The sequence below is a fragment of the Oncorhynchus kisutch genome, linkage group LG3 (assembly GCF_002021735.2).
Source record: "Oncorhynchus kisutch isolate 150728-3 linkage group LG3, Okis_V2, whole genome shotgun sequence".
Lineage (NCBI taxonomy): Eukaryota > Metazoa > Chordata > Actinopteri > Salmoniformes > Salmonidae > Oncorhynchus > Oncorhynchus kisutch.
The window spans coordinates 62557091-62570877 of record NC_034176.2 but is presented as its reverse complement, the minus strand read 5'-3'; the positions used below and the strand labels follow the sequence as shown (position 1 = coordinate 62570877).

At 42.5% G+C, this 13787-nt stretch overlaps 1 protein-coding gene across 2 annotated transcripts; it reads right to left on the bottom strand.

Annotated features, from left to right (window-relative positions):
• Nucleotides 1–3689: 3689 nt before the first annotated feature.
• Nucleotides 3690–9358, bottom strand: LOC109872853 (secretory carrier-associated membrane protein 5-like). 2 transcript variants are annotated; one of them, XM_020464216.2, is made up of 7 exons: nucleotides 9142–9358; nucleotides 8500–8555; nucleotides 8183–8308; nucleotides 6523–6679; nucleotides 6125–6226; nucleotides 4995–5112; nucleotides 3690–4799 (listed from the first exon to the last, which is right to left on the bottom strand). In XM_020464216.2, the coding sequence occupies exons 2-7, from the start codon at nucleotides 8504–8506 to the stop codon at nucleotides 4608–4610; spliced, it is 702 nt and encodes a 233-aa protein (XP_020319805.1). In that variant the 5' UTR covers nucleotides 8507–8555; nucleotides 9142–9358; the 3' UTR covers nucleotides 3690–4607. The 2 variants fall into 2 exon arrangements, with proteins under 2 accessions (XP_020319805.1, XP_031666154.1); XM_031810294.1 differs by having other exon boundaries at nucleotides 8183–8305; nucleotides 9142–9343.
• Between the last annotated feature and the right edge of the window lie 4429 nt (nucleotides 9359–13787).

Below are 13787 nucleotides of genomic sequence, written 5' to 3'. Positions count from 1 at the left end.
ATTGGAGTTAAACAAGCTTATATTTTGGGTCGTACCGACAGTTGAACTAAGCTCGTGAGGCATTTATAAGTTATATTCTTCAAGATTCAATGGTGTTACGGATACAGGTATCCTGTGTCTGTGTGTGTGTGTGTATCCTGTGTTCTTTTCTCTCCTTCTCCCCACACAGGTGAAAGTCATCACTCCCCAATCAGTCAACAATCCAATCATCAATCAGAAGACACACCTCCTCCTGTTTCCTACCCAATCACAGTTCCTTTCCATTGGTTTAAAAACCCTGTCAGTAGTTTGCTCTAGAGCTCAATCTCTCTGTAAATGCCATGTCTGTAGGTCTCTGTGTTTCACTCTCTCTTTGTGTATTAACCTCTCTTTTGTTTGAGCACCTCCATAGCACTTTGTCATCACCTGTGAGTATTGGTTTGGTTATGGTGTTTGTGTTTGATTGCTGGTGGGAAAAGGGGAAATCAAGACAAGTCGCCCATGGGCATACACTACCCGTAGGTAAACTTTGTTAAATACACTAGTTAGAACTGGGCGGACCACCCACTGTATTTCTGGTTAGTTAGCTGTTGTTAAAGTAGGCTAGTCTAGCTTAGGGGTGTTTTTGAATACTTATTGTTTCTTTCCTTGGGTCCAGCTTAGCCCCTTTTCCTGCTCCCCCCATTACCGTGTGTTTATAAATAAACCCTGAGTTTGACGGTAGATTTCAGTTGTCGTAGTTATTTCGTTCTCACTTTTACTTTGTCACTATTAGAATTTGCATGAGTTATGTTACGGGTCTCATTACCCCCCCCCCCCCCCCCCCCCGTCGGGCCAAAAGGGATTCCTAACAAATGGGTACATATAAATAATTCATTAATTCAAGTCAACAAATTGATAGCAACTGCAGATTCCCCTTTAAGCAGTTAACATATTGTACGAATTGGAATTCGTAACATATCATACTGATTGTGGGGGAGGGATGTCACATATCATATGAAATGGATGACGTTGTACACAATACCGCACAATTGTTGGGGACCCGTTTTGGCTCGTGAGCACTACTTTCAAAACTACAGTCCAACTAACCGGCAGTCCAACTAACATTCATACCATGGCTCCACTTCCCAACAACACACAGCCAAGACACACACAGACCAGAAAATATATAGACATTAATGGTGTAAAATGGAATAGTTTTTTTTTAATGTCCGTAAGGGAAAACAAAATGACAAGACAAATTGTATTTTTTAAATGTATGTAAGAATTAAGTCTAAAACATTTACACTCTAGAATAAAAGTCCCCTTCTAACTGTGCTTCAGAATACTGTCCAGTTGCCTCCGAGATGACCACGCAATCTGACATGATCAGCATAAGGAGGAAATCCCACTGGTTCAATGATCTCCCACACATTTTAATGACATGGACATGACAAAGAAGCAACAGCATCTGCTGGTACTGTGTGAGCTGTGGTGGTTGCACATGAATGTGTACCAGGGGAACACTTTGGTCAATGCTTCTGCTTGATTACTGCAGAGAGGGAGCTAATTGAATGCTGATTATATCACAGTTTAAGCTAACAGGGCTCTACATATCTTCACATCAGTCGCAGGCTAACCCGAAGCCCAAACAACTGTACTTGCAAACACATCCCTTCCACAGTCAAGGGTTATCTGCATAGTTTACACCACAGTTCCTACACTGAGTACATAGCTGATTCCTTTTAGATCTAGGAGAGAAAATAAGTATAGGTTTGCTGGATTTCTCAAGTAATGTGCATACTGTAATGTTGAATACAGCTACTTGAGGGGTTAAGAGGCCTTTGTGTATATAGATTAGGCCAGGTTAGTGATCTAGCTAGAACATAAACTAATGAACACCTGGGGAACACTGTTTTTCCACTGCTCTCTCTCTCCGAGCCCACGTAGGTCATTTTCAAACCCCTACTACCCCAGAGAAAGTGGCACCCATATTGCTCCATAAATGTCTCTCTTTCCCCTACAGCATGGAGCACACTGTAATGTGTTCACGGGGACCGCCTGCTCAGCCTTCTGTCCTTGTGAGAGAGGGGGGACAGGAGGGCTGTATGAGCCAGGCTGAGGCTTACTGGAGCCCACTTAAATGTAAGGCTCTATCTCTCCCTTCCTTCCTGGTCACATGTAGCTACTACCTGGGAAGAGCAGGAACCATTGAGCTGTTGACTGAATACTGACTAAGCTATAGACCTAAAGTCTACTGTATGAATAGACAGACGATTGAGCGCAGGCAGCTTGAAAATCAGGGACTTTCTCTCATACAAATAAAAGGAATCATTGGCGCCTCTCTGTGGTCAAACAACCATACAACAAGACATACAGTACAATATTGCTGTCTAACATTGTCAACCACAGACAAGACATTTAAGAACACGTTTTAAAAAGAGCACCCTCTAAGACATGTAGACATTCAATGCAAAACAAGTACATAACGAGAAACAAAAGTGAAATCCTAGCAATTAATTTATAGCTCAGATTGATTAATTTACATTAGATTTCACGTCTATCTAAAGCAGGGCTCTACCAACCCTGTTCCTGTAGATACCCTACGGTAGGTTTCCCTTCCAACCTCAGTTGTAATTTACCTGATTCAGATGATCAACCAGCTAATTATTAGAATCAGGTGCGCTAGATTAGGACCGGAGCGAAAACCTACAGGACGGTAGCGCTCTCCAGGAACAGGCTTGGAAATCCTTGCTCCAAAGACATATTGTACAGTAGTCCCCTAAAAATAGTTTTATGTTTTGGTATACTTCTCAGACTATAAGAAGAAAGTCCCATTTCCATGACTGTGGATAATGACAATGCGACTGGCCTGTAATCATTCAGCTGAGGCCTGGGAGCTGGGAGCACACAGTTAGCTCTACATTTGAGTCTCTTCAAAACAGCCTCTGAGCTAGCCTGATAAAAAGATATCAACGTACACAGTGAGCCCCAGGGACAACAACACCGACGCCCGGGTCAAACTCAAAGGAAGTGGACTTCCAAATCTCGCTACCTCCTCAGTATTAAATCAAAGGTAGCGCATACTACGAAGAGTATCAAAACAGGAGTTATTGCTACTTTCAACGGTATTGAAATGCAGATGTCTGCAGTAAAACGTGGGATACTGACATTTCGAGGACGTTCACACACTCAGTAGTTGAGTGCTGCTCTAATATCAAGTTTAAAGGGTTAAAATAACATTGATAAATAAGAGAAAAGAGCATACCTCTACACATCTCCATGTCATGTAACTACAGTACATACTGGCCTTCTTTAGCTCACAGTAATACATTTTTCAAGTTACAGAATGAATCAAATAAAACAAATATCCCCGAGGCAACAGGATTATGGTTTCATTTGAAATGCATATTATATGAGCTATCAAAAACATACACATGGACATAAAGGGGAAAGGTTTACAGTTTGTGTCCAGTGTTTGTAGCTCTGCTTTACCTGAGAATCACAAAGCACCCTGATGGCTTAGAGGAGAGCCCTTTTTGTTCAATGAGCTGGCATTTACTTGACGTAGAATACATTCTTAAAATACATATTTATACCCCAAATAAGCTATCTCCTACTGTACATAAACACGCCTGGTAAAATATTAAGTTATCTCTGTGCTACTTTCTGTGATAAAAATATTTTATACGCTTTGAAATTTCTGTAGATAGAAAAAGGTAATGCACTCAAACACAGTCTTACATGGCTCTCCATGTAAGATGACATTTATTCACCACAAAACCTAGAGTCCAGTAACTTAGTGTATAAAACAAACACATGTATAATTGAAATACTGTATCAGGAGCAGGACTTTACAAGTCATGAGCAGGAGGAGGCTACCAAAAACCACCACCCCCCTCCCGAAGAGCATTGAGGAGAGGATAGTGGGTGATCAGAATGAGCTCTGACAAGCAGAGTTGGTGCTGTGTGCATGTGGCCACAGGGCCCTGCTAACACAGTGTATAAGATAGGGACACGTCTTTGATGTGACACATCAAAACAAAGCAGCAGAAGCAGGAATATGACATCACACAGTAGAAACCAGATCCTGTAATTTGGTGTTGTTGCTGGGAACATGAAATGTCTATACGTTATGGGTGTTCAGAGTCAGCTGTGTGTAGCTGATAGTGTAGTGTAGTGCCCTATAGCAGGATTATATCGCTAGCAACAACAGAATAAATGATTACAGTAGAAATAGGAGAATGTCTTCTTTCTAATGATGTCAACATTATTTCTTAACTCCAAATATTGAGCAAATTACACTCACTGGAGCCAATTACCAGCTGACACTGAAGTATCTGGCATACTGTAGGCTACCAGTGCGTCAAGTGCCGCTGGCTGCTGGTAAACTTTCTTGACTTGGACATGCATTTTTGCAAACATATCATTCACTTGATGCTAAGACAAGACATGTGAGAAGAAAATAATGGCTAGGGTATGATTGCCGGTTTGCCTGGGAGAGGTTCCCTGGGAAAAGAAAGGGTTGAAGACCCATTGCCTATTGAAAGAGCTGCTGTGATGAAGACACGTTTTTTTGGGGGATGGGATAAACAGATAACAAACTCCTGCTCCTGCTTTGACATGCTTCCCTCCCTCCACTTTATCCCCTACATCTGGTTGTCATTGTACTGTGGGGTGTTGCTGGAGTACTGCTGATCCGGCATCATGGCCCCCGTGGCGGCTCCCATAGCTGCCTGCTGCGCTGCCTGCTGGACGTGGGGGTTCTTCCAGGCCCCTGTAGTCCACTCCTCCTGAGCCTTGCCTATGCTTCCCCCGCTGCCACGGTAGAAGTTATGGACCTGGAGAGAGGGAGCAGTGGGACGACAGGAAAATGTCAGGCTGCACATAAAGATGACAGAGAGCAATGGAGACCTTTGTTGCTGCCCTATGCACCAGCCGGCACAATGGGCATGAGTGACTGACATAAAGATCAGCACATCTTCATGCTCTACGTGTCCCATGGTTGTGATGTAACACAGATGGTACAGACTTGCCTTGGTCAGGGCGATGAAGGACAGCGTTGCCGTGGCAGTGAAAAAGAGGGTGGGGATGAGCATCAGCAAGGCGATCCAAAGGTTGTAGCTGAAGAAAGAGATGGTGGCCAGCCAGCCGCTGAGAGATATAGAGAAGAAGAAAACACTTACCATTTGCCCCTGTGTACTGAGTATACCAAACATTAGGAACACCTTCCTAACGTTGAGTTACACCCCCCTTTTGCCCTCATAACAGCCTCAGTTCATCGGGGTATGGACTCTACAAGGTGTTGAAAGTGTTCCACAGGGATGCTGGCCCATGTTGATGCTTCCCGCAATTGTGTCAAGTTGGCTGGATGTCCTTTGAGTGGTGGACAATTCTTGATGCACATGGGAAACCGATGAGCGGGAAAAACCCAGCAGCGTTGCAGTTCTTGACACAAACTGTTGCGCTTGGCACCTACTACCGTACCCTTTTCAAAGGCACTTAAATATTTTGTCTTGCCCAGTCACCCTCTTAATGGAACACAATCCATGTCTCAACTGTCTCAAGACTTTCAAATCCTTCTTTAAAAATCCTTCTCCTCCCCTTCAACTACACTGATTGAAGTGGACTGAACGAGTGACATCAACAACGGATCATAGCTTGCACCTGTATTCACCTGATCAGTCAATGTCGTGGAAAGAGCATGATCACTTTATGTAGTAGGCTAATATCTTGGCTCAGCCTTAAAAAAGTTGTGTGTCTCACATATAGAACCATCCATTTCTGAATGTTGACATTTATACACTTTATGGAAGCTGCCATTACAATTATATCTGCTAATCAAAGTGAAGCCAGGTGAGATTTAGCCCTTAACAGCCTTAAACTCAGACAGAATGACAGAATGGAGTCATAAATGTCCTGAGTGAGGCTATTTCCTGACTGTCATCTATTGCATGGTTAATGATATGACAGGATGTGGTAATGTAGGAGGTTATACTGCTGTTGTTTTAAAGACATACTTGTTTTGGCTAAACAGAGTTTGTCGGTAACACAATAACTTTCATTTATAATACTTTATGGAACATTTTTGTAGCATTTATACATGTGTATAATCATTTATAATGGGCTTATTATTAAAAGTGATTTGAATGTGTAACCAGTTTACCAGTTTCCCCAGCCTGGGATCCCTATGCACTGGATAATACTGATGCCCACCTGGGCCATGAACACAAAGAAGAACGCCATAAAGTTGAACGAGCTGTCAGTCCTAGGAGAACAACAAAAGGAATTGTAAGTACACGGACACACAACACATTATACAGTGCGGTACTTGTTAATAAGTAAATCCATTTTCAAGATTTCTCTTGGTGGTAACTGATTTCCCTTGACTGACGGTATATCACTATAATCAAGCATAATGGTGTCATAGTAAGACCGGGGGGGGGGGGGGGGGGGGGTTCCTGACCACATAGCCTGATCAAGAAAAACTATGGGCCCTAGTTATATATTAAAACGATCTAGTGGTAGTTGGATACCTTATGGGTGTGTCTGACATCCACTTACTTGAAGGCCTTGTAGATGGGCCTGAACCAACACACATAGGAGCAGGGGGTGAAGAGAATCAACCATATGATGGCCATGCCAAAATTTGTCACGCCCCCTCCACCCAGCATCCACACAAAGCAGCCCACCAGATTCACAGCCAGGGTGATTGCATGCACTGTAAAACACATCACCAGGAGAACACACTGTTATACACACCAGTAGAACAAAGCAAAAGTATCATAATAACACCAGTCAGGGAACAAGCTCTCAGATAAATGTGCACTTTCTGTCCACTCCGGTTCCTTGAGTGCCCTTTCTGCAGGTGTCCATATTTTTGTCCCCTTCTCTGTTTTGCTCTAAGTCTTAGTAATCTAGCAAACCTACTTCTCTTAAGATCGAATTGGTTGTAATTAAAGCACTGCGTGAGCTAGGGGTTCAGTTCCAGCCTGCTCCACAGAACTGCCACAGGCAGCCAATCAGCTTCAATTACTGGTTCACAAAGGGAAGAGATATCCCTTCATCCGAACTACAAACCCAACCAGAGCTATAATAATAGACCCATTAAGTGATTAGTCTTTTTTCATATCAGGCAAAGAAACGAAGTGAAGGCTAGAAGTATTTTAATTGGTTACTTTTGAGTTTTCTGTACAATTCTGTCTATTCTTGACCAATACATCTAATGTAACAAGGGTGACTATTCAAAGAGATTAGTTAAATGGATTCAAATACATTTTAGAATGACTGAAATCATGGAAACATAAACTCATAGAAACATCAAACATGCAGATCAAGCACAACATACAAAAGGAATGACAGAAAGGATATAACAGATTATTCCATCAACACTGTTATTGGTTCAGAATACCTGTGTAAATGTTAATCACTTAATGGGGGGGGGTCTGCAGAGAGAATAAAATATAAGTCAATAGATGAGAAGGGGCAGCGTATGCATAATCTCCCACCGGCCTGGATGAGAGACACACTAGTGTGAAGGCTCGTCAGAGGAGGAAGTGGGGGACCATCCTCCTCAGTGAATTTCAGAAAAATTGAAATAGTGAAACAGTGGAAAAGTTATCCTTTTTAGATAAAATTATATACAAATATAGTCACGTCACTAAATAATTGACTTAGCCCATGCTCATGCTCATTTAAAAAAAAAATGGTCTTCCCTCATCTTAAACGGCACCGACCACTGCTGACCTACACATATCTAGTTACAGCAGAAGACCCTCCGTCATTCTTTGTAGCTGTGGTGGATGAAGACAACCCATGTAGCATGGGAGAGGTTAACTGTCAGCTCCTGTGTGTTCACCACAATGATCTAATCTGAACAGTAGGCTACACTGGAGAGAGGGCTACACAGAAACTCTGCACAGAGTGGAAACTTGTTTCACACTATTGTGGCTTCCTGAACCGTACTGTCCTGGCACACTTATTTTCCTTTTACACGTTCCTTTCCAGCACAGTTCCAGCAACTACGGTTGATGAGTAATCAGGCCAGCGCAGTGCAGCTTTGCTAGGCTCTTTTGGCTCAGCTCAGTAGTATGAAAGCAGTATAATAGTCCAATAAAAGATCATAACCCCTAAATATGTGGACTCTATGACAGAGTGACTGACTAGAGTTGTTCTAGTATGGGCTGTGGGTAGTGGGCTGTGGGTAGTGGCAGTGGGCACTCACAGATCCACAGGTGGTAGAGTCTCTTGCACATGGTGCGATGCTGTTCAGGGATCTCCTCATCAAAGTCCTGGTAGAAACACGGCTGCAGGGGGATGAACCCCGGTATTGGAGGGAAGTTATTCTCTGCTGGAGAAATGTGCAATCATACATTAATGGCATTGGCAGGTGTGTCATGTTAGGCTAGATACCAGTGTTTGTATGATTGGTTGATCAGAGACTATCCAAACAATACAGTAAATGACTTTCATAGATCACCATGATTATGTACCAAAACATATGCATACTGTGTGTCAATTTCAATTCATGCAAATCCTTACCAGCCATGACTGTTGGTTTTGTTGTTCAGATTGTTTCGGTCCTCAATCTTTTGAACCTACAAAAAAAAAGAAAGTGTAGCTTTGTAAATGCAGTCATTCTAAAACTCAATAACAACACTAAACCTCAGCTTTCTCACTCACAGGTGAAATGTATTTGCAAGTTATATTAGTAGGCCGAACATAGTAATTGATCAAAGACTACTGACAGAAAGAGATGGATCAATTATGCCAGTGTGCAGCTTATGTGTGACACCACTTGTGACATACAGTAGCTATGCTTTTATCCAATGCAGTGTTTTGAAGATCTATAATCTCAACGTTGTCACTTGTCACATTCGACTGAAGAGATTTGCTGACACACACACAGAGACGTGTTGGTGGCATCGGCTCAATGGTGGCTCTTCAGGGTTTAAGAACTGGGATCCTTCCGGTGCGCGAGTAAAAGTGGAGACTCAATAAGGCAGCCAGAGTCTTCATAGCCTAACATTCATGGTGTTTTGATTTGAATTCGCTGAATAGACCGATATACTACCGGTACTCGCTTCAAGTCAACCCGCTATCTTTGAAGTTAGTGCTATCCTGATAGGGATCAACTGACCCTAAAGGCATTACGGACTTCCATTGGAAACATAATCTGCTTACCTCCTGTCCTGAGCGCACTGTTGCTATTTACAATGTCCTGTCCCTCGGCTGCATGCTATCAGTTCCACCTCATCGAATGTGAGGAATGACAAAGCTTGATAATAAAGAGATAAAGTAGAATAAATCACTGTTATTTCACTTTTTATACGAGGTCGTGGAAGTAATGTATCTCCAATGCCGTAGCTGTCCTATCATTGTCAGTAAATCTGCTGTCCCGTCAGTCCTGACCAATAGGCACACTGCTCTCTACTCGCGATATCTGCGTCTTAATATGATTATCCAATCGCTATCTGACTCTCCCTCATTCCATGGCGGCTGCTCTCCACGGTTCTGAAGTTAATAGCCCGCTGTCTACAGAGAAAGCGAAGTAATCTGTGACCTACTCTGGTGTTACTGGTGCGCTTCGATCATTTTACTCATAATGATCACCAAATGAAAGTTATGAAATTAATCAAATACAGGATTATTATTCAATAATTATCTAGTAGTATATATTTTGGTTAATAATTGGCATAAAATCTTTCACTTAATGTTTGATATTCATATGCAGAAATTATGGTCAGCATTTGCGGTCTGTCAGAGGTCTCATTTATACTGTTTGATAGGTGTCATGGGGTTTATGGGCAGGACTAACATTGTTTACTGTTTATTAATGTCTTCTATCAATAATGTACAAAACAGGAGGGGATGTTAACCAGCAGATGGCAGTGTTGATATTGGTTTGTTTCTGGTTTGCCAGCTAGGGGGTTCAGTTCAGCACCGCTTTACTGATTGGAGTTACAGTCTCATCTATCTATCCCCTTGACATACTCATCCTATGAATGTTCCTCATTTACAGAGTAATATGACATGTATGTTTTAATGCTTTATGGATGAATTTAGCATGCGGATCTCTTCACTGTGCTTCTCTTGTTTACAGTAAACCTCAACCTTTATGTTCAACACTAGTTAAACATTCTACACATCTATTCCAACAATAATGACTGGCATACCCAAAATGCACTGTCTGGTATAGCCCTTCCTTCATTGTCCTCAAATAGCTTAGCATGACAAATTGGATGCATTGACCATAGAGCCTCTCCAGCCATTTTCAGCTACAGATCCAATTGTCCCTATGTTCAATTACTCATATCCACAACATTAATAATTCATACATATATTACAATATCTTTCACAAAGTTAAAATATGCACATATTTGCATGTGATGAATACGTACTTGAGTCTTGGACTCTTGGAACACTAGCCCTTGGGCTAAAAGAGATCCTTACTAAAAATCAAATCAAGTCTAAGAACACAGTTGAAGAAATCTACCATAAAATGTGTAATTTTTTAAATATTCTTTGACATATAATAATATTTATAGTGTATGAGTCACTATATTTGCTTCTAATATTTTCCATCGCCGAGATAATCCCCTCATGTTTGCCCATCACATGTCTCTCTTTTAAAACCTTATCAGGATTCTTCCAGCCACTTACATTTTCACAGAGATGAAAAAAAGAAGAATGACATTGAAATATCAAACAGACAAGACAGTATAGCCTAGCCGCTGAAGTTCAGTTCACGTAAGGACAGAGGCAGTCAGTCATTTAGCTCCTCTCTGTAAGGCCAGCCTGTGATTTATTTCCACCAGAGGCTCCCAAACTCATATGGCCCTGTCTATTTCATTATGGTGGCTGGCTGGGTGGTGGGGGCTGAAGGTCAGCCGGTGAGACAGGGACAATGAGTCTGTGTTCATCAGAGCTGGTGACATAAGGTTAGACCTGACGTATGGCTGACCGGGATGTTAGTGATACAACGTTTTTTTTAAAAGTACATCTATATCTAGATCCCTGGGCTGACTGGGCTCTGCCTGTCCCAGACACAGCATGAGAGAGAGTCAAGTCCCTACAGAGCATCTAGAGAGGGTACCTTGTTTGCATTGTAAGTTTACTGTGCTTTCCTGTAGGTTAAATCCTGAGTCCATTCTAACATTAATCCAGGTGAAAATTGCATGGCCATTACTTGAAATTGCTCGTACAGCAGCATGTATGGACATCTGGTGCTTCCTGTATCAACAGGCTAAGGAGCTTAACCTTGCAGTGCACTGCATGATACATTGTTAAATTGTAATTTCATTACAAAGCCTCCTTCACTCACGCCGCCAAGCTTACCCTAGTAAAACTGACTATCCTACCGATCCTCGACTTCGGCGATGTCATCTACAAAATGGCTTCCAACACTCTACTCAGCAAACTGGATGCAGTCTATCACAGTGCCATCCGTTTCGTCACTAAAGCACCTTATACCACCCACCACTGCGACTTGTATGCTCTAGTCGGCTGGCCCTCGCTACATATTCGTCGCCAGACCCACTGGCTCCAGGTCATCTACAAGTCCATGCTAGGTAAAGCTCCGCCTTATCTCAGCTCACTGGTCACGATGGCAACACCCATCCATAGCACGCGCTCCAGCAGGTGTATCTCACTGATCATCCCTAAAGCCAACACCTCATTTGGCCGCCTTTCGTTCCAGTACTCTGCTGCCTGTGACTGGAACGAATTGCAAAAATCGCTGAAGTTGGAGACTTTTATCTCCCTCACCAACTTCAAACATCAGCTATCTGAGCAGCTAACCGATCGCTGCAGCTGTACATAGTCTATTGGTAAATAGCCCACCCTTTTCACCTACCTCATCCCCATACTGTTTTTATTTATTTACTTTTCTGCTCTTTTGCACACCAATATCTCTACCTGTACATGACCATCTGATCATTCATCACTCCAGTGTTAATCTGCAAAATTGTAATTATTTGCCTACCTCCTCATGCCTTTTGCACACATTGTATATAGACTCCCCCTTTGGTTTCTACTGTGTTATTGACTTGTTAATTGTTTACTCCATGTGTAACTCTTTGTTGTCTGCTCACACTGCTATGCTTTATCTTGGCCAGGTTGCAGTTGCAAATGAGAACTTGTTCTCAACTAGCCTACCTGGTTAAATAAAGGTGAAATAAAAAAATAAATAAAAAAATTCCACTACTTGGCTTTTATTCTACATAACTAAAGCCCTGTAGTAACCTGATTCTTGTGTTGGCAGGCAGGGGCCTTGCTTTGAAACCAACAGGCTCAAGGATGCCAAGAGCCCCATGCTGAGAGGAAGGGTGTGGGAGTCATCACAACAAAGAAGGAGAACACAGGAATCCTGCAGTAGCACTTCTGTTCAACAACCTTTAGGGGGCACTGTGATCCACTTTTCCTCAAACTGAAAGAGTGTGAGCAAGGTCGGTCAGTATGCTACTGCTACTGCTGCTGCTGAAGCTACTTGGGTGACTCTGGGTTTGTTCATTTTACTGTGCTATTTTAGATGGAGTGCTTAAAAAAATGGCTTTTGGCTTGTTGTGGTTTGTTCATTTTCCTGTGTTATTTTAGATGGAGTGCTTCAAAAAAATGGCTTTTGGCTTTTCTTGGTTAACCTATGTATAGTTGCTGTGCCTATGTCTCTGTTTGTTTAAGTCACCTTTTTTTCAGAGCTGTGTGTTTCTACTTGTTGTTCAGAATGTGGTCTCTATCCACACACACACACACACACACACACACACACACACACACACACACACACACACACACACACACACACACACACACACACACACACACACACACACACACACACACACACACACATACAGCTTCAGGGAGAGGAAAGATTGCCCTGCACACTGTTTTCTCCACAAGAAGGCCGTTTGGCAGCACACCTCCCCTCTCCAATGAAACAGTGAAGTGTTTTGAGGGCAGTTGACTCAACTATCATCTTCCTGATGTGTCACATTGAGAAGTAATGGCAATAATTCTCAGTGATGAAATCCTTAAAAATAGCACGGCTGGCATCTGCTTGCCCAAAGAGACACATTACAGTCATTGTCTAGTCTCCTCTTCTCAAAACGCATGACACACATCACATACTATACAATTTAGCCTGTGACTAACTTAAAGTATCAGAGAGAGAGAGAGCTCTGGAAAATGAATAAACAAGCCAATTAGTATTCAAAGGCCCCTGTATGCCTGTCCACAGGGCTACAGGTAGGCATCTGTCCACTTGTCCTCACTAGAGACAGGGGTGAGATGGGGGAGAGTGGCCTGCGAGAGAGAGAGGCACCGCTGGGCATCACAAACCTCCCCCCAAAAACCCTGGCCCCTCAGCCTCCTATTGATCTGCAGTAGACGACTAAATGATCAATACATTTCTCTCCTCTCTGGAATAGTCCGCCTTCATGAAACAGGGTTTTTCCCTCTATAATGATCATCTTTTTCTGAAGCATTCTTTTCACTCTGACAGCATCTGTCCATCACCAACTAACGCAGTGGATGGATACGCTTTGGAGCGTTGAGGATAAACAGGCCATATTTAGAAACGCCACATAGTATTTGGAAATTTCATCACAATTGAGATGAGCTACTACACTCATAGAAAAAAGGGTGCTATCTAAACCTAAAAGGGTTCTTCAGCTGTCCCCATAGGGGAACCCTTTCCACAGAGGGTTCTACATGAAACCCCAAAGCTCCATTCTCTTTACGTACATGTAGCATGAACATACTCCATGCTACACATAATCTCCATCAGAGACTCACAGATGGAAATGTGAATGTCTTTGAAATGTTCTGAG

What these genes read in the sequence shown, in the direction of transcription:
- LOC109872853 (XM_020464216.2), bottom strand. An exon ending in ACTCTACCACCTGTGGATCT is followed by an intron (nt 6,680 to 8,182) that starts GTGAGTGCCCAC and finishes TGTGTTTTACAG; the next exon opens with TGCATGCAATCACCCTGGCT. An exon ending in ATCCCAGGCTGGGGAAACTG is followed by an intron (nt 5,113 to 6,124) that starts GTAAACTGGTTA and finishes TATATCTCTCAG; the next exon opens with CGGCTGGCTGGCCACCATCT.